Genomic DNA, 21,397 nt, shown 5'->3' with positions numbered 1-21,397 from the left:
AATAATAACATTAATAATATAATAATAAGTCTTGAATTATGCTTTTGATATACTTTCGACTATCGGTGGTAATGACGCCATTTTGAAAGAGGCTCTAGTGATGTACCACAACACTAGTGACGTGCCATACTCATAACAATACCAAGATAAATCCCAAATCAAAGATTGTGCTAAGCTTGAACTCAAATCAGTTTAACGTTACTAAAGTTTGAGCAGTCTCTTATAATGAAAATAAAACGAAAAAACATACATAATTATTTTTATTTAACTGATTTATGAAGAATATCAACAACTAATAATCAATTTTTACAAAACAAAAGCTTTTTAAGATTGTTAGTGGGCAATAGGTTTCACGGCTACTTGTCAGTTCCTCCACTATTATGTCATTATTAATATATTTATACAATGTGTTGTTGTTCAATTTAAAATGTCACAAATATTATATTTCTTTTTGGATTAGTTTCTATCGATACGGATCTTGAGAGGCGTCATTGAAAGCGAAAAAGATTAGAGACTATCGTGTAAGGCTTTGTCATGTCTTTAAACTAAGAACAATGGCCACACATCCTTTTTGTATAAACCGTCACTCGTTGAACCCAACCAAGAATAATCGAAATCGGCTCCAGCTTTTAGGGAATTATTCATTAGATTCGTACACCGCTCAAGATCCCTGCCGATCCCAATATCATATTTTATCATTACGTCAAAGCATCTATTGTTAAGTAATAAATATATTTTGTTCTCTCTTTAATCTTTTAGCAGTGGAATTACAATGTGGCAATTATTATAAAAGCTATTATTAGCATGAATATTTATGTAAAAGTCCATCAAATTGATAATTTTGACAGCTCACGCCTATGATATTTCGTATTTTTTTAGGTAAAAATTTTCATTATATATAATGTTGTACTTCATTGATGGGTACCGCCCACTTAGTGATGTGCTACGCGTAACAAACAACCCCGGACTATCTTTAAGTTTCTAATCTATTCCGTCTTTTTTTTGTGAACTTCGTGGGAAGTCCATCATAATTTAGCCAATATAAGGTTTTAACAGACAACACACGTATTCTACTAAATGTAATTTCTCTATTGAGGTGTCAAAATTATAAACCTAAATTTGACATACCATCTTCGTTTTTTTTTAATAAATTACCACACTACCTTCATTTTTTTAGATAAATTACGACGCTGTTACTTGACTTCGACTAACATAAACAGTCATGGGAAAGTATTTGCATTTTAGTGCGAATTTTGAATTTAATTTAAAATATATATACTCTTTTCAGACTTTTTGTAATATTTAATATAGTTTCCGAACATTAGCCGTGTTGGTTTTGTTATTTGACGCACACTATAACGTATATTATATGCATGGTAACGAGAAAAAAGACGCAATAAAATCTTAAGTCAGCAATAAGGAATGTAGGGAAGTTTCAACAAAAATTATACAAAATGCAATTTATTACATCTGACTAGAGATTATTTTGAGTATAGTTACATGATTTTATTCCTAATAGATAATTATATTTTTTTTTAATTATTAAATTTACAACGAAATAGTACATAAGGCTGGATACACATGTCAGGATTAAAAAACGCCACAGGGTTAGCTAATGCGCTTTTATAATAAAATTAAAAAAAAAACTACACGGACGGTTTGTGTCGAGAGTCGAGACGCATATGTTAAAGACGTTAATTTTTAATAGTCTACAGAATTACATTCGACTTAAAAGTATACAGCCTTATGTTATTCCAAATGGTCAGACACATGGTAAAACATACTATAAAATAGAAATTGGAAACGGGACCATACAAGTTGATAGGTAAGGGAACGAATGACTAACTCGTTTACATCAGCGCAAATAATATATTTCAATTTTTATTCTGTTAAAAAATGATGCTAGAATTATAAATTACAATAAATAACATTATGGAAAGCATACTTAAATAATAAAGGGTATCGTGAATGAAACTCGATAAATTTTCTACTAGCTAATGCTGCGTTAATACGCCATACAAAAACTCGCGTTCACAAATACATGGACAGCTAGTGTGACGTTTATTTTCGCAGCAAGATGTCACTGTCATGTATTAAGATTTTAATACTATAAACCTCAGTTGTAGCTGTAGTAATGAAATATTTCTTCATCATATCATATTATTAAACATTTTATATACAGGGCGTCCCACGACTACGCCATATGGAGGAGAAGTACCTTAAATATTGGAGATGTAACATTTTACTGAAATACTTTATTTTAATTTAAAAAATGATTTTAACTACACTCAGAATTTTTAAATAATTGCCTGATTGAACTGGGAATCGAACCCGCTACACAATCAAAAACAATACCCTGTAGCTTTATCATACCGATCGAAAGGCTTCATCAAACGGCCTATTTTTTGCTACATAACATAGCATCAGAAATAAAAGGAATACCATGAATTTGAACATATGACGTAAAATTTTGTTCACAAAAATGATAAGCCGACATTTCCGTAAGGATTTAGACAATTGACATTATCATGTTCAATTTCTGGTTCAATTAAGCAATTATTTTAAGTCTTCTTTGAGTAATGTGATACATGTACAATATTTTACAGCCTACATGTGCATGTGTGCATAGTCGTGGGACGCCTTGTAAAGTTAGATACTCCCCTATCCATACAAAACAGACAATACTGATTATATTCCCCTTACCAGCCCCGCATTTAAAGTTTAAAAACAAAGCTAAAATTGCTTTGCATGCTGCGCGTGATCCCTTCGCGTTTAAAACAAAGCAATGCTTTAACATATTTTGACATTCGAAGAATCGTCATTAAATCTTTTGATTGAAAATACTATAAGTAACAAGCCTGCTCACGAGAGATTGGGAAAAGCTCAGGAACACACGGAATTATCAATTATGTGCCTTTTTATTAACTTTACTCACTTTAGGGTTCATATTTCGACTTTTGCTTCAACCTTTCAACTAAACTAACACACTAACTATAAAACTAGAAAGATTCCAAGGCCTTAATAGCAATAAATAAATAATATTTCTAATGTGATTCTACGCGGTTTCAACACGCTTCGCGAACGCTATGTGTGAATCCACCCTAACGCCATTTTGTTCTATTTTCGAAACAAATGGCTTTTGTACATTTATCTCGACCATAATCCCTGGTTATCACAATATTATTGAGCCTTTCATTATAAAAGGCACGATTTGTGAAAAGCAATAATCAATATTTATAATTACGCAATTTACTTTACCCGAATATTCAATTCAATATATCAAACGTATTAAAAAATTTATAAAAATTTACTAACCGCCCAAAATTAGGAAAACAATCATTAAAATCGATTAAGGAATCGCTTCATTCAATTTGATGAACAAATATTCGAATGTTAAAAAAAAGATCAGCCCGCATTAAAAATAGACTACTCGATAAAAAGCGACGAAATAGCGGCATATTACTTTTCTCTGGTTCTTTTAAATGGGATAGAGGAATCACAGGAGCACTGCTGGTTTTTTAGGTGGATATGAGTATGGTTTTGTCGTCACGACCTGGAAATATTGAACATGGAACCTCATTCATTATTGCCCTGTGCTTACCCGAGGCATAAATAAAATAGAGAAGTCCCAGGCTTCAAGTAAGAGGCGACTAAGGGAATTTACCAGAATTTACCAGGGAGGCTCCTTTGCACAGGATGTCGGCTAGATTATGGGTACCACAACGGCGCCTTTTTCTGCCATGAAGCAGTAATGCGTAAGTAATATTGTGTTTCGGTCTGAAGGGCGCTGTAGCTAATGAAATTACTGGGCAAATGAGACGTAAGAGCTTATGATGACGACCGCAATTGTAGTTACGCTCAGAAATTTTGGGTTTTTAGAGAATTCTGAGCGGCACTGCGTTGTAATTTGCAGGGCGTATCAATTACCATCAGCTGAACGTCCTGCTCGTCTCGTCCCTTGTTGTCATAAAAATAAACATAATTTGGTTGTGTGTTGTTGGAAGCTATCTAACACAGCTTCCAGCAACACGCACTGTAGACGAACGCCAGATGGTGGGGATGATATCCTATTTTGCAGCGTGTGGTGAGAGTATGGTATTTGCTGGAACAAATCAAGTATATACCCTATACCATTCACAGACCATATTGGTTATATATTTTCATTGTATTTAATCCATGTTAAAAATACCTGTATATATTTTGTTTTTTTGTCAAGGTTCGAAATCAGATCTCTTCATAATATTACTATGTCTTTGCCGCATAGTTTTGTCTCTTTCTATCGATAGCCTAATTAATGCAGGAACAACTTTGTTCATTTTCTACATCTTAAAATTTATGCAATCCTATCTCGATCAAATTAAAATCTACGATTCATTAAAAAAATCGTCTTTCTAAACGATTAAAACATGCATCGATTTTAACATCACTAGCAGACTCATAATCACAACTATCGATACATCGTGATATCGATTATTCGATTCTGAGAAACACCAATCGCAATACTTCTAAGTAGCGATGTTTTTTATTGATTCCTGCCAAAAATGCTACATTTCCACATCACATTACGAGTGCCCGTATATACAGGATGTTATCGTTAAGAGTGACCAGGCGATTATTCCGTAACTATTACAGATATCAAAAAACTTTAAACTGATATCGAAAGCAATATACTTAAAGATTACATCCTGTATATCGACTGATATTTATTATTTTCTATAGAATAAATAATTAGACTAATTACACGAGCATCATAACGTAAACATATCGATTAATCGAGTTTGAAATGAATCGAATCGAACAACGTAACCTCGTTGTGACAAACACACGGATCAGTCTTGTTTCTTCTCTATTTCAGATTTCGGTTCCACTTCTGTTGGAGAGGGGGGCCGATCTGATTCGTTATCGGGACCTGTAAGTTAAGGTTATATTATTGAAAGAAAGAAGAAATGTTTATTGACGTCATTATACATTCTGATAATAGTTCTTATAGTTATACTATTCTTATTATGATCTAATGACGCCAATGGGCCCCAACTCAGCATAGTTGTGGTTTCAAAAGAATCCACAACGCTGGTCTTCCGTGGAAACCCAGAGAGCGCTACTAACGCGCAGTCCTATCAAACGAAGGTTTACAAACTATTAATTCTCTATGAGCACTCTGTGGTCTTTACGCAAGGTGTGTAGTTAATTCAGCCTTTATTCTGCACAAAACACTCACCGGGCACTTTAATGAGATTCGTTTCCACGTTCTTTTCATCTTCAGTGTCGCTACCAGAACTAGCTACAGAAGATTCGTCACTTCCTGAAAATAACACCAGTAAATTAGATTACGGATCAGTGTCCGCTGCGGTCCAGATACGATAGGCGTAGTCGCAAAGTGTGGCAAGTAATAATGCTACGCCCAAGTGGGCGTACTCGAGCCAGTCTCGAACTATTGTTCGAATATGTCACGTTTACGTGCCACATGTTCTGTTAATTTTTGCTAACACTGGGATCACATATCATCAGTAAGTATTTTGTATTTTATTAATTTCAATGTAATATCATAACACGAGGCGTATATAACCTACAAAATTTGAAAGATTCCACGCACTCAAGCATCTTTACAAAAAGCCAATACACATTATAAAATAAAGTTGGAGCGCAGCAGAGACCAATCCTTAATATAAAACCATTAATAATAACAACTCATACTTATTACGGTTAAATTAAAAATTCTCTCTTTACTCTCATATAATTTGCAGTTAGGTACCAATTTAACTTTGTAGGGAAAATTCCATTATGCACTAGTGTGTAATATTATCATGCACGTGAGTGTAATATATCGGTTGACGGCCCTAACAACGATGTTATAAGGCTCACTTTACGAGCAAGTGTGTTGAAAATAATCATTGATTATTTACAAATCATACAGCCTTATACAAATTAAGTTTACAATAATGTGATAAAAAACAGACCTAAAGTTCCATTTATGGCTAATAAAAAATAAAATAAATAAAAAAGCCTTTATTACTGTACAAATTTTACAAACTAGGTACTAAAATAGTAAAAAAGTGCCTCTAAATGCTATCGGCAAACGGTCTTTACTGTGGTACAGCTTGTTAGCGACATAGGCCTCCTCCAAAGATTTCCATTCTGTCCTATCTTTTGCTATACGAGTCCATAGTTGCCCCGCTATTTTTTTGATGTCATCTTCCCATCTCATAGGCTGTCTACCTCTATTTCTTTTGCTATCTAGTGGTTGCCATTCAGTTATTAATCTTGCCCATTTCTCTGTCTTTTCTCTTATCATATGACCTGTCCATTTCCATTTTAATTGTTTGAATGTTTTGTATGCATTCTTAAAATTTGTCTTATTTTTAATTGCTTTTAATTTCACACTATCCTTTCTTTTTACTCCTATTGTGCTTCTTTCTATTCCATTCTGACAAATTTTAATTTTGTTGGCTAGTTGCTCTGTCAATGCCCATGTCTGACAACCGTACAATAAGCATGGTAGTATGCACGTATTAAATACTTTCCTTTTGTCTTTCATAGGCATTTCTTTATTCTTCATAACTGAATTAAGTGACCAGTATCGTTTCCACGTATTAACTATTCTTCTTTCTATTTCTTTTTGCATACATTCTGCATTAGATATTAACTGCCCTAAGTATATATATTCCTGAACGTATTCTATTTGCTCGTTATTAACTGTTATTTGCACTGTTTGTGCAGAATTTGTCATTATTATTTTTTTGTTAAATTCATTGAAAGGCCTGCCCTAATACTCTCATCCGCTAACTCCTGTTACATTCCATTTAAAGTTTCTGGGCTATCAGAAAATACGATTAAGTCATCAGCAAAACGTAGATGATTCAGATTTTCGCCATTTATATTTAGTCCTTTCTTTGACCAATTCAGATTCCTGAATACCATTTCTAGGACGGCTGAAAACAGTTTAGGTGAGATAGGGTCTCCCTGGCGAACACCTCTTTCAATGTCAAACTCTTCACCTGTAGATTCAAACTTTATTTGTGCAGTACTCTTTTTGTAAACGTTTTTCAGGATTCGAATGTATTTTGTTTGTATTCCTTGAAAATGTAATGCATCCCAGATAAATTCATGTTCTAAGGTATCGAATGCTTTGTTAAAATCAACAAATCCGATAAAGTAGGTTTTCTTAAATTCTTTAAATTTTTGTAGTATTTGTCGAAGGGTGTGGATGTGGTCTATAGTTGAAAAATTTCTACGAAATCCAGCTTGCTCCTTAGGCTGATTTTCGTCAAGGGTATTGGCTATTCTAGATAATATTATTTTGGAAAACACTTTGTAAACATTGGACATTAGGCTGATTGGTCTATAATTTAATATATTTGTCTTGTCTCCTTTTTTATGTAGTAGTATTATAGTCGATTTGGTCCACTCCTCTGGAATCATTTCCGTTCTGAGAATCTCGTTAAATATATCTGTTAGTTTGGGAGCGATCACTGGTAATGTGGTTTTTAGTAGTTCATTTGTAACGAGATCTGGTCCTGGTGCCTTATCGAACTTTTGTGTCCTAATAGCTTTTATAGTTTCATCCTTTAATATTTCAGGTATTTGCTCTTCGTCCGTCAGCGCAATGCATTCTTTTGTACTTTTTCGAATTTTATCACTTTTGTATAAATTTTTATAATATTTGGTAGCAATTTTTAATATATCGTGTCTATTGCTGCTAGTTTTACCGTCTTTGTTTTTAATATTTGGTATCCAGTCTTTTTTGTGGTTAATTTCCTTTAGTGCCTTTTTAATTTCACCTGTTTTTTCTATATAAACTTTCATCGTATTTAAATGTTTAGTTTTTCTTTCTTTCCTAAGTTGTTCACTAATCTGTTTGCTAATTTCTGTATTATATCTTTATTTTTCTTTTTTTGTAAAAGTACCTTCCGTTCCTGTAGTAATTTTTTAACTTTAGGTTATGCTTCGTTTTTGTTTCTTGTCTTTGTTCTGCTTGTGATAGTTTTTATATTGTTAATTAATTTATTGTATTTTTCTTGTATAGATGTCGATTCTTTGTTATCATGTTCCTCTTTATCTAGTGATGTCTGAAGGTTGTTAAGCAGTAGTTCCGTGTTTCCTGTGATTCGAAAAGCTGTATATTTATTGATAAATGGTCTAGTTTTCTTGATACGTGTTCCTGACAACGTTGTCCGAATCATCCTATGGTCTGTGTTAAAGTTTAAATTTTTTATAATGGATACATCTTTAAAAACTTTTTATTGTTTGACATAATGTAGTCGATTTCATTCTTATAGAGCCCAATAGGTGATATCCATGTCCATTTATTTGTTTTATTATTGTCAATAGTTTTTGCAGCGCACGCAAAAATAGGTTTTCGATTTTACACCTTGTGTTACAAAATAGCAATTTTATTACGGACCCCTAATTTTGAAAAAAAAGCCTATAGCCTTCCTCGATAAATGGACTACCCAACACTAAAAGAATCATTCAAATCGGACCAGTAGTACCAGAGATTAGCGCGTTCAAACAAACAAACAAACACTGCAGCTTTATAATATTAGTATAGATATATCCGGCTCGAAGGACCAATTTGACTATGACGAGCTGTCACTACAATACGAAAGTCAAACGGAAGATGTCGTACAGAAATTACGTATATGTTTTTTATTAAAAGGATGATCATATTTGTTGATGTGTGTAAGCTTTCGTCGTGAAATCGGTAATACCGCGTTTGTCGCGTAAAGTGCTGAGTGAGGAAAGTAACGGTTGCACCGTCACCTTCTGTTAGCTTACCGAACGCAGTCCCATTGTTATTCAGCGTGAGGGCCTTGAGAGGAGATAGGGCCGGCGCTGTGGGCCTTTGTTTCCTCGCCGGGTTGAATCGTCCGCAGTACGCGCACTTGTACGAAACGAATTCGAACTCCTCTATCATCGCCATGCCTGTAATTTATAAAACTTTATACAAGATGAATTTTAAAGTGAGCGAGGATGGCCAATTCTGAAACTATGAGGAATAAGGAAAAGTACTTAAACGAGTCACAGGCATTTAAATACAATTAAACTGTGTCAATGTTTTTTTTAAATATCAATATTCCTAGCTAGGAATTAAACCCGTTGATTTAGAAAAGAATAATAGAACACTTCCGCAAAATTCCATAGTGTCTTTTATAAGGATCAAATTCTGGAATGTAATGAAATGCGACAAAATTAAGTAAAATGTTGCATTTTGAAAAGCGAAAATGACGAAATGATGCTCAATAGTTAAAGTAACACACCCGCAACAACATAATACAATTTTCTTTACAAAACTTACAAAACGATGTCATGTTAAAATAGTATTGATGCATTTAATAAATTTTCGAACAATTTTTATCTACATTGAATGATTTGCATGGCTCCAACTGTAAAGCTTCGGTAATAGAAATGTAAAGGTGTTTGTTTTTGCAAAAGGAGAATAAAATGCCCTGTACTTTCCCCGGGGCGTAAAAAGAATAGGGGAGTCCCAGGCCCGTGGGTGTCGTAAGAGGCGACTAAGTGCTTTTTAAAAGTGGGAGAGTCACGCTGCCGTCTTTTGACGTCAGCACAATCAGGCCAGACTCGTCCGGGTTAATTACCACACTCGCACAGAATTCCGGCGTAAAGTAGCGACCTAGTGCCGCATAGGTTAGTGTCGAGTACCGGTGGCCACAACCACCCGAATATGACAGCGGATCTACAAAAGATTTTACCCCAGGAGGGTACCGGCTCTACCAGAGTCGGAGAATCCCTCCCGAGCACTCTAGCTCGGGCCGCCCTTCGTATTCTGGGGAGGGCACAGAACCGCGCATGACCAAGGACAAACGAGGCAGTAACACCACGGCACCCCGCTCCACACTCAACGTGGACTTTTGCAATATCAGGGGAATTCACTCCAATTTAAACGCCGTCCACCACCACCTTGAGACGGCGCAGCCGGCCATGTGTTTCCTTACGGAGACGCAGATATCTCGACCTAGCGATACGTCATATTTAACGTACCCCGGGTACAAAATTGAGCACAATTTTTTGCCGGGGTATGTGTGTACGTTAGGGAGGATATCTGCTGTCGCCGTCTCGGCAATTTTGAGGGTAGGGAACTGTCCACTCTCTGGCTCCGCGTAGATTTAGAGGACCGCGTCCGCATCTATGCGTGTGTCTACAGGTCCCATAGTGGTAACGCAGAAACGCTCATGGGCTGCGTTCAAGCTGCAATTGACGACGTGCTTGCAAAGATCAGCTGAAATCGTAGAGTTTGGTGATTTCAACGGGCACAATGCCGAATGGCTTGGATCACGCACCACAGACTACGCAGGCCGATCTGTGCATAATTTTGCATTGGCGTATGGTCTGTCCCAATTGGTTGAGTCGCCAACGTGGCTCCCGGATGTGGATAGCCACATGCCGTCCTTATTGGATCTTCTGCTGACTACACATCCCGATGGTTACCAGGTCTTTGTTACGCCCCTCTCGGAACGTCCGACCATTGCCTGGTCAGGAGTGTAGTGCCTATGCAACGCCAACGTCGCAGACCACCAGCGACCCGCCGCGTTTGGCACTACAAGTCAGCAGATTGGGCGTTCCTTTTTTGCATCCTACCCTTGGGGCAGGGTTTGTTTCGCTTCGGATGATCCCAGTGCCTGCGCCGTTGCAGTAGCCGATGTGATACTGCAGGGCATGGATATTTTTATACCAAGCTCTGTACTACCGATCAGAGGCAGATCACAGCCCTGGTTCGATGCGTCAGTCAAAGCAGCATCTGACTGCTAAAAACAGGCGTGTCGAACTTGGGTTGCGGCGCTGGGCACAAAGGATCCGAACTACATAGTTCTTAAGAGGAAATACAACCGTGCCTCCAGATTTTTTAAGCGGTAAATCGCCCGTGCAAAGTCAAAACACGCCGTCAAAATCGGCGAGCAGCTTTCCAGTTACCCGACCGGAACACGCAAGTTCTGGTCGTTGTCGAAAGCTGCTCTTGGTAACTTCAGCCAGCCGTCCATGCCGCCGTTGCACATGAGGAATGACACCCTGGCCCATACGGCAAAAGAGAAAGCCGATCTCTTGTGCGCTCTTTTCGCCTCCAACACGACTATTGACGACAACGGAAAAACACCGCCGACCATCCCGCGGTGTCAGAGCTCTATGCCTGAAGTACAGTTCAGACAGAAAACTGTTAGGCGAGCTCTGTTTTCGTTGGACGTCAGAAAGTCGTGTGGGCCGGATGGCATTTCTCCAATCGTGCTTTGAACATGTGCCCCTGAGTTGACGCCGGTGCTAACGCGTTTATTCCGGCACTCTTATTCAAAAGGCGTAGTCCCTGACTCATGGAAGTCAGCCCTTGTCCATCCGATCCAAAAAAAGGAGACAGTTCGGATCCGGCAAACTACAGGCCTATTGCTATTACCTACCTGCTCTCCAAAATCATGGAGAGCATAATTAGCCGTCAGCTCTTGGTATACCTAGAGGGTCACCAGTTGATCAACGACCGACAATACGGGTTTCGCCATGGTCGGTCGGCAGGTGATCTTCTGGTATACCTAACACATAGATGGGCTGCGGCTATTGAAAGCAAGGGTGAAGGCCTGGCAGTTAGCCTGGATATAGCGAAGGCCTTTGATCGTGTATGGCACAAGGCGCTCCTCTCAAAACTTCCATCATTTGGGCTTCCCGAGAGCTTGTGCAAGTGGACCTTCAGCTTCCTCACTGGGCGCAGCATACAGGTCGTTGTCGACGGATATTGCTCGAACCCGAAGCCCGTGAATGCTGGAGTGCCCCAAGGCTGTGTGCTATCTCCCACGCTGTTTCTTCTGCATATCATAATATAATGATATGTTGGACACCTCCAACATTCATTGCTATGCAGACGACAGCACTGGTGATGCCGTATACACGGGCCATGCAGGTCTCTCTCGGGAAAACGTCGACCAGTGCCGGGAGAAACTTGTGTCTTCTATCGAGTCCTCTCTCGAGAAGGTCGCGGAATGGGGTAAATTGAACCTTGTCCAATTTAATCCCCAGAAGACTCAAGTTTGCTCATTTACCACTAAAAAAACCCCATTTGTCGTATCACCGCTCTTCGACAACAATTCCCTTAAAGCCTTGCCTAGTATCGGAATACTGGGTCTCGAAATCTCGAGCGATAGCCAATTTCGTGGTCATCTGGAGGGCAAAGCCAAATTGGCTTCAAAGAAACTGGGCGTCATTAATAGAGCACGGCAATACTTCAAGCCGGCCCACATATTAGCGCTCTACAAAGCGCAGGTCCGGCCACACATGGAGTATTGCTGTCATCTCTGGTCTGGCGCACCCCAGTATCAGCTCGATCCATTTGACCGCGTGCAACGCAGAGCAGCTCGAATTGTCGGGGACTAAATGTACTGTGAACGGCTGGATCACTTGGCGTTGCGTAGAGACGTCGCTTCATTGTGTGTCTTCTACCGCATTTATCACGGGGAGTGTTCCGAAAAGCTGTTTAACCTGATTCCTGCCGCCGAATTCCACCTTCGCACGACACGCCACAAGTAAGGTTATCATCCTCACCATCTGGATGTGTGGCGGTCCTCCACAGTGCAGTATTCAAGGAGCTTTCTTCCACGTACTACAAAGCTGTGGAATGAAATTCCTTGTGCGGTGTTTCCGGGACGATACGACATGGGTACCTTAAAAAAAAGCGCGTACACCTTCCTTAAAGGCCGGCAACGCTCCTGTGATTCCTCTGGTGTTGTAAGAGATTGTGGGCGGCGGTGATCACTTAACAACAGGTGACCCGTACGCTCGTTTGTCCTCCTATCACATAAAAAAACTATATCGGAAAAAGCGGCATTAACGGCTTACGTGGAGTCTATAATTAGGTATGGCATAGCGAAAAAAAAAATGTTTGAAGGCTGCAGCGGGAAAAGGACCCCTTGAAAGCTGCAGACCCGTATTTAAAAAATATAACCTATTAACAATTGTTGAATTATACATATTTGAGTGCTGTATGTTTGTTCGAAAAAATTTTAGCGAATTCAGTAAACATGAAAACACTTCTCTTTTCCCATCCAGGGACCCCACCAAACTACAAGTACCTTGCTGTACATTATTTCAGAGAAACTGTTTTTGTATGTGCATAAAAATCTATAATAACATCCCAAAGATAATAAGAGAGGTATCGTCAAATAGGAATTTATGATTATTTTTATTATTAAAACTATTATTATAATTAAAACTGCTTATATTCATTAGACGAATATTTTCAATTAAAAACTTGACTATTTTTATTTTTTTTTTATTTATTTCATATAGGAAGACCACCAGCGTACAATAGTTTTGGATAAAATCGAATAGTGACAAAAAGCCAATTAAAGGTCCTCACGGATAGCGACATATTAGTTTATAATAGTTACGAACACTTCAGTTAATACTGTCAACGATAGTGATAGATATACTTATATAATAAATTACATACTTATACTTATGCTCTAACAATTCAATGAAATAATTCGTTACTCAACATGTGTCTAGCCGATGCTACGCTTGTGCAGAATAGATCTAAGCCTACTCGCTTATCGATTTTATTAAAGTTACTGCTCACTCGCCACAAGTACGAATTTTGCCTGTATTTGGTTTTAACTAATGGTGTATTTATAAGAGGATTGAAACGCAAAAGGCTAACAGCGGTATTAAATTTTATCAAAGTTAATAATTCGGGACAGTCAATTAAATTGGAAGTAATTTTCAAGAGGAAAGATATATCTGCTATTTCTCTGCTCATGGAGAGAGGGAGTATATGAAAACATAAATACTTAATAAATTTTAATTGTATCCTCTCAATTCGTCTAATGTATATACTATTTAATACTGCTACTAGTCTTTTGTGAAATTGATATTATTGAAACAAAGATTTAGAAATGTATTTTAAAAAATTTGCACGTCATAAATGTGGAAAACATGTAGTTATGTAACATCAATCTAACATGTTTATGCAAATAAAAACTTTGAATTTGAAAGAAAAATGAATTTTCTTCTCATATTGTGTAGACACATAATCATTTTTTGTAAAAATAAAAGCTATGTATAAACAGTTTATTATTAGTTATTTTTGCAATATCTTGGGATAGCGGACACGTAATCTATCACATTTTTAGTGGGTTTAGAAACAGGGATGGAAGGCCAAAATGAAAAAAAAAACTCTTACCGTTATGCGAATAACACTCTGTACATATAAGGGCCATTCTATAGTTGGGCCCGTCCTTCAATAGATAGTCGACTACTTTGTCTAGAGCCGAACGATTTCGCTCCGGCAGGGGGCGCGGAAGTTGCTCCATCTGAGAAGCATAGGCGGCGTTATAGGAAATGCGAAATTGTCAAAATTGGATAAAATCAACACAAAATATTTTAGTTTTTTTCTCTCCTAAATTCAAACTTATAAAAATGCATTAAATATTTATACATTGAAATTATTTATATACATTGAAGAGTTGAGTCACGTTCTGATCAACGCACTGTATTATACTACATGGCCATATTATCTTTGGACCTCGCTGGAACGTGAAGCCCCCTCCCGTTCCCCCTTCACCCCCTTGCGCTCGTCCTGTTGCGTAACTACGGTTTGCAGTTTCATTACCGTAAGGTAAATGTATATTTTCGTGCTATCACTTTTCTTGAAGTTTTCATTGTTAAGTTTTGACTTTTGTTGTTAATAGTTATGTAGGTTCTGTTGTTCTGTGTCGCTTAATTATTAACCAGAAAAATAAAGACTTGTTTTTAAACCAGATTACTTCATTGATTTTTCATAATAATAATAATCAGCAACGCAAAACATCACCTTTACATCAATACATAATACTGAAAAAATTTATCGCTGTATATTTATTAATATGATGCTTGTTTTGCACGCCATAACAAAGTGACGAAATACGTGTGCATAGATCATGACACTCTCGGCTTAAACGCTCATCAAATCATAAAAAATTTATACCGAATACTTACTTTAATTCGAGCGCCGTTGAACATTGTCGTGTTGTTCATAAGCGGTACAATTTTATTGTTCGGAGTCGAAGTCTGCATGAGCTGCCTTTGTCTCAAGTTTACAGGTGTTTCTGTCAACAATAGCCTTTGTATTATATTATATATACAGGCTGTCCCAAAGTTATGGGACATGAAGGGAAAGTACCTTAAATATCGAAGATAGGCTATTTTACTGAAAGAACACTTTATGTTATTTTTAAAAGCAAATAATTCTGCATTCAAAGATTTTCTAAAAATTACTTGCCTCTTCTGGGAATCGAACCGACTTAAATGTAAAAAAAAAACATCCCTACTCTTATGATGCCAATCGAAAGAATGGCCAAAAACTAATAACTCTTCTTAAGTAACATAGTATTTTAAAAGAACGGAACAACGTAAAATGAATATTTTCCTACTTGGATTGTAAGTATTTTTTAGAAAATCTTTGAATGCAGAAGTACTAACTTTTAAAAATAACATAAAGTCTTCTTTCAGTAAAATAGCCTATCTTCGATATTTAAGGTACTTTCCCTTCATGTCCCATAACTTTGGGACACCTGTATATAATAGCATATAAGCAGTGGACCGCTTCTACAAAACTCAAAATATATTTATTTTCTCTCATAATGATACGATACATTGTTTATTTATAATGATGTTTGACTTATGGGTTGGAACGGATTTGATGCGGGCATGTTCGTAAATATACTTGCCTGTACTGCATCTAAGGATGCCATAAGTCTGTTTGAATCCATAAGTCTTATTTGTTGAAGACTATATAACTTGCTTTTACTTTTATAAACTTTTTTTTTAGTTTGTTAAGTGAAGAAGTTTGTTTTTCTTTTGTTTAAGTGTTAATCTACTAAGATTATAATGGAACTGACATGTACAAAGCCCATACATATAAATACATACATATAAAAGCCCCTAAATAAATAAAGAAAAAAAATATTGATGTTTAGAAATAATTTGAATTCTGAGAGACCAGTGCTTGAAATAGGTAATTAATACCTGTGCTACAAGTCACCGGCTCCCCAAAGCTCATGGTTATTATGATGAAAAGGAACTTCGATAATTTATACGTCTCTTGCTGTTAGACAACGTGCGTGACAAGCTAAGTCTTACACTTGCCGGATTTGTATGACACTTTGTGTTGGTGTGCGTGCATTTCTAAAAATAGTGGTTAGTTCTAAAATCAAGATTTTTTGACGTTTTCACAGCTGTCTCATTCTATCTACGTATAAATCACTAAATATCACGTACAAATAATCGAGGATATAAACAATTGTGGGTAGTTTGTAGTTTAACTTTTTATGGAACTGTGATGATGAGATATTGCTTACCTGGTGGTGACGTAGCAATAATACTAGGTGTAGTAGAAGGCACAAAAGGCTTCAATGACTTCATCTGCCCTTCTGGATTTCCGTATTTATCCAGGATCTCTTTCGCTATCTGAAATTCACAGAATTAAATGTTAAATTTATACATTTTTAATCTGTATCAACATTTATAGACGATGCGGGAGACGATCGAACCTTACCGGATGCTCTTATCAAGTAAGTTTTTTTTTTATGATAATAAGGGATGAGACGAGGAGCTGATGGTAATTTATACGCCTTGCACATTACAATGCAGTTCCGTTCAGGATTCTTGAAAAACCCAAAAATTCTGAGCGGCACTACAATTGCGCTCATCTCCTGGAGACATAAGTCACGTTTGCCCAGTAAATTCACTAGCTACGGCGCAACACAATCGCACTACACGCTGCAAACTAGGATATCATCCCCATCATCTGGCGTTCCTCTACAGTGCGTGTTGCTGGCAACTATCTTACACACAGCCAAATTGTTTTTGACGAGACGAGCAGGACGTTCAATTTATAGTAATTGATACGCCCTGCCCATTACAATACAATTGCGCTTGTCACCTTGTGACATAAGATGTTAAGTCTCATTTGCCCAGTAATTTCACTAGCTACACCGTAATGGTACCCATAATCTAGCCGGCGTCCTGTCCAAAGGAGTCTTCCACTGGTAAATGCCTTAAGTCACCTCTTACGATACCCTTGGGCGTGGGGCTTCCCCATTCTTTCTATGCCGTGGTGTAACCGCTAACCGTCCGCAGGACGTATTATCCGTAAATCTTTATATTCGTTTGTTCAGCTCTCGGGTTGTGCTCCAGCGTTGGGACGTAGCCCACGAAGCGTGGATTCGAATCCCGCATCGTCCAAAAGTTTTAGTACAAATTAAATTTGTATTATTAATCCCAGAAGTGAGGATTATCACTTTAAAATAACAAACTGTTATTTTTTATTTAATTATAGAGGTTTAACTGACTTTACCAACATGACTTTTGTCCCATTTACTTTTAAAAAAGTTTTCAATTTCTTTTTTGGATTAGAAATACGGTACGGGTAACTTGATGACAAGTGATCACAACCACCTACACTCTTTTGCAGAGGATAAAGGATTGCTTGTAACTTATTCTAGTAGGCTTCATAAGATACATAATAGCTTAAAGGTGTACCCCCTCATTCATAATAGTCTGCTAACTTAAAGCATTGCTAATTCTCACTCTGTCTTCTTCTATTGACCTAAGTCAGAATGAGAAAAAACACTCCTTAGCGGCTGTTTAAAGTTAGCGGACCATTATGAATAAAGGGGTAAATGTATACACTTTTAATAAAGTCCCAGCCACTGTTCAGGCATTATCTGTAAATAAATTTAAATGTTTTATTAAAAAATGGCTCTGTCGTAAATCCACAGCTGAATATCTAAGTGATCGGACAGCCTGGGACTAGATTATGTTTTATAGCGATAGAAATGACTGTACAATATTATAATTTTATTGAAAAGAGCGCAAAAAAAGAATGCTGGGAGAGTTTCTTGCGCTGCTTCTTTTCTCTCAGAGCGCCATTTGTTCCGAAGCGGTAGTAGTATCTAGTATATTAGAAATCACATCAAAATAATTCTAAAGGAATCAATTTTGAGAAATTAAATGCCTTTAAAGGGTTCATTTTGGAACACCAAAGGGAAAGACAGTTCTAGCATTAGACACGATATAAATAGTTAGAAAATTAATGTAAAGGTCTTTGGGCAAATCCAGACCCAGCTATCTATTTTTTCCTACAAAAAACAAATTGATTTTAAAATTTTTAGTATTTACCCACATTAAATATTATGTAGTTATCAATTTTTTAAACCATGGAAATAAAATGTTAAGACGAATGATTATTTTATATCGTCATCAGTTTTTCCCAATCTTTATATTTTGGTCGGTCAATCATCATTATTTCAGTCTTTGTCAGAAATATTTAGTCAGAGGGGGGAAACCCCGCAAAAGATGGCGAGAGACTTTGCAGGGAACTGGGAAGAATGGAGAAAAGGAGGGTAGATTTTGCCCAGCAGAGGGAGCCTTATCGCTATGAATAAAATGATAATTACTGACAAGAAACCGATAAAATGTCGTAAATCTAATTATAATAAACCTTAATATTTTAGTAAATTTACAATTTTCTCTATTAGTTTTTGGCCTGAATCCCATTATTCACATTAATGCGACATATATATTCATGAACTAGAGACATTTATCTAAACATCCTATTTTTTTTTTCTGTAGGTCGTGGGTACAGAATTCATACTAAGTTGCCCAGTGACCTTCACCGAAGTTTATGTGGAGAAAGTGCAGGAGTCCGCAAAAAAATGGTGTCTCATGGTATGCCGCTAGAGGTAACAAAAACGGAGCGACCGATAGAACTGGTACCTCGAAGTGTAGAACAAATCAGAAGGAGTGTTCAATCACATTTTAACGCCATCGGCAACGCAAGTGGCGTGTCCATTGCCACTTCTACCACTGCCTTTCAGCCAAATGCCCTCATGGATACGCTCTCTCTCCAACAGCCTACACAACACCCTATGGATGAATGTCTCAAGCTATAGACAAACGAAAGAAGCGATACGTGCACTGTCGCCCAAACTAACACGTAGACTTATCGGCCTCAACAGACATGACATCCGTATAATGGTGGGCACCCTAACGGGTCACACATCACTAAATAAGCACCTTTTCACAGTCGGCGTAACGGATAGACGTAAGTGCAGAGGCTGTCTAGCCGAGGACGAAACGGTCACTCACGTAATCCTGGACTGTGCGGGGGTGGCCAACCAACGGGCAAAAACTTTAACCAATACGAGGTCGCTCCAGGAAGTCTGCGAACACCCCAGGAATGTTCTGAACTTCTGGAAGGAGCTGGGCTGGTTGGAGTAACTTGCCAATACTGAACGCAAAATGGACCCCATACTAGTGGTTTACTTGCGGAAACAGGAGCCCCTATTCCATACCATACCATACCACTAGCTCAGACACAAATATGTCTATAATAGCCGTTTTTTACTCGAGTGAATTTGTTAAACTCGTATTCGATTGAATTCAATATTTTAATAGAATAAATTGAAAATTTGCTACTAGGTGAAATGTTTCATCCATTCGGTTTCTTTAACGCCTGGTAGCTTTTGTCCAAGTGAGGACAACACACAACGGCATAGTTATTTAAAAACTGACAAGCGCAAGTGACAACTGACTAGTTGTAAACAGTACGCAGGTTGGCTAATTGACTATTTAACGAACTACGCCATTCCTGTGTTTACAACTTGTCAATCAAAATCGGTTACATTAAAAACAGATTTGCTTTATTTTTTTATCTGTATCTCTTATCTATCTATTATTTAACTATGTGTATATAACTAAACTTGAAAAGCAACAGAACAGAAGAAGAAAAAACACAACTAAAAGAAACTAACAAAATGGTCAAAAAACTTATTAGGATGGAAAAGAGACAAACAAAAACTAATATTATCATAGAAACATTAAATATATCAGGATCATTTTGCCCTGTGCTGCCCCGGGGCGTAAAAAGAATAGGGTAGTCCCAGGTCCAAGGGTGTCGTAAGAGGCGACTACGGGCTTTTTGAAAGTGGGAGAGTCACGCTGCTGTCTGATGACGTCAGCACAATCGGGCCAGACTCGTCCGGGTTACTTACCACACTCGCACAGAATACCGGCGTGAAGTAGCGGCCTAGTGCCGCTATGTTTCGCATAGGTTAGTGTCGAGGACCGGAGGCCATTCCCCCCCCAACAAAATATGAGAGCGGTCCTAAAAAAGAAATAACCCCAGGAGGGTACCGGCTCTTGTAGAGCCGGAGAATCCCTCCCCGAGCATTCGCGCTCGGGCTGCTCCTCGTATTCTGGGGAGGGCACAGTACCGCGTATGTCACAAGACAAACAGGGCAGCAACACCACGGCACCCCGCTCCACGCTTAATGTGGACTTTTGTAACATCCGGGGAATTCACTCCAACTTAAACGCCGTCCACCACCACCTTGAGACGGCGCAGCCGGCCTTGTGTTTCCTTACGGAGACGCAGATATCTCGACCTAGCGATAGGTCATATTTAACGTATCCCGGGTACAAAATTGAGCATAATTTCATGCCTCATGCCGGGGTATGTGTGTACGTTAGGGAGGATATCTGCTGTCGCCATCTCGGCAATTTTGAGGGTAGGGGCCTGTCTACTCTCTGGCTCCGTGTAGATTTAGAGGACCGCGTCCGCATCTATGCGTGTGTCTACAGGTCCCATAGTGGTAACGCAGAAACTGATCACATCATGGGCTGCGTTCAAGCGGCATTTGATGACATGCTTGCTCAGATCCCCTCCGCTGAAATCGTAGTCTCGGGTGATTTCAACGGACACAATGCCGAATGGCTTGGATCACGCACCACAGACTACGCAGGGCGATCTGTGCATAATTTTGCATTGGCGTATGGTCTGTCCCAATTGGTTGAGTCGCCGACGCGGCTCCCGGATGTGGATAGCCACATGCCGTCCTTATTAGATCTTCTGCTGACCACACATCCCGATGGTTACCAGGTCTCTGTCGACGCCCCTCTCGGAACGTCCGACCATTGCCTGGTCAGGAGTGTAGTGCCTATCCGACGCCAACGTCGCAGACCACCAGCGACCTGCCGCGTTTGGCACTACAAGTCAGCAGATTGGGATAGGATGCGTTCCTTTTTTGCATCCTACCCTTGGGGCGGGGTTTGTTTCCCTTCGGATGATCCTAGTGCCTGCGCCGTTGCAGTAGCCGATGTGATACTGCAGGGCATGGATATTTTTATACCAAGCTCTGTAGTACCGATCGGTGGCAGATCACAGCCCTGGTTCGATGCGTCAGTTAAAGCAGCATCTGACTGCAAAAAACAGGCGTATCGAACTTGGGTTGCGGCGCTGGGCTCAAAGGATCCGAACTGCAAAGTTCTGAAGAGGAAATATAACCGTGCCTCCAGATTTTTTAAGCGGCAAATCGCCCTTGCGAAATCGAAGCACGTCGTCAAAATTGGCGAGCAGCTTTCCAGT

At 38.4% G+C, this 21,397-nt stretch overlaps 1 protein-coding gene across 3 annotated transcripts in view; it reads right to left on the bottom strand.

The window, feature by feature from the left end:
- Window positions 1-21,397, bottom strand: part of LOC126971434 (endoplasmic reticulum junction formation protein lunapark-A) — a 52,241-nt gene that overhangs the window by 14,570 nt on the left and 16,274 nt on the right. For 2 of the 3 annotated variants that reach the window (XR_007730898.1, XR_007730897.1), the window contains exons 4-9: window positions 16,329-16,437; window positions 14,968-15,077; window positions 14,174-14,303; window positions 8,776-8,922; window positions 5,219-5,302; window positions 2,932-4,909 (exon numbers count right to left, since the gene is read on the bottom strand). Coding sequence is in view for 1 of the 3 variants with exons in the window: in XM_050817754.1 (XP_050673711.1) it covers window positions 4,830-4,909; window positions 5,219-5,302; window positions 8,776-8,922; window positions 14,174-14,303; window positions 14,968-15,077; window positions 16,329-16,437 (660 nt within the window). In the remaining 2 variants the exon portion in view is untranslated. Of the gene's footprint in view, window positions 1-245; window positions 4,910-5,218; window positions 5,303-8,775; window positions 8,923-14,173; window positions 14,304-14,967; window positions 15,078-16,328; window positions 16,438-21,397 lie in introns of those variants that run through there. The other variant, XM_050817754.1, reaches the window with a different exon arrangement.

Source organism: Leptidea sinapis, chromosome 23 (assembly GCF_905404315.1).
Source record: "Leptidea sinapis chromosome 23, ilLepSina1.1, whole genome shotgun sequence".
Taxonomy (NCBI): Eukaryota; Metazoa; Arthropoda; class Insecta; order Lepidoptera; family Pieridae; genus Leptidea; species Leptidea sinapis.
The sequence above is the reverse complement of the archived record's forward strand: the minus strand, read 5'-3'. Positions and strand labels throughout refer to the sequence as shown.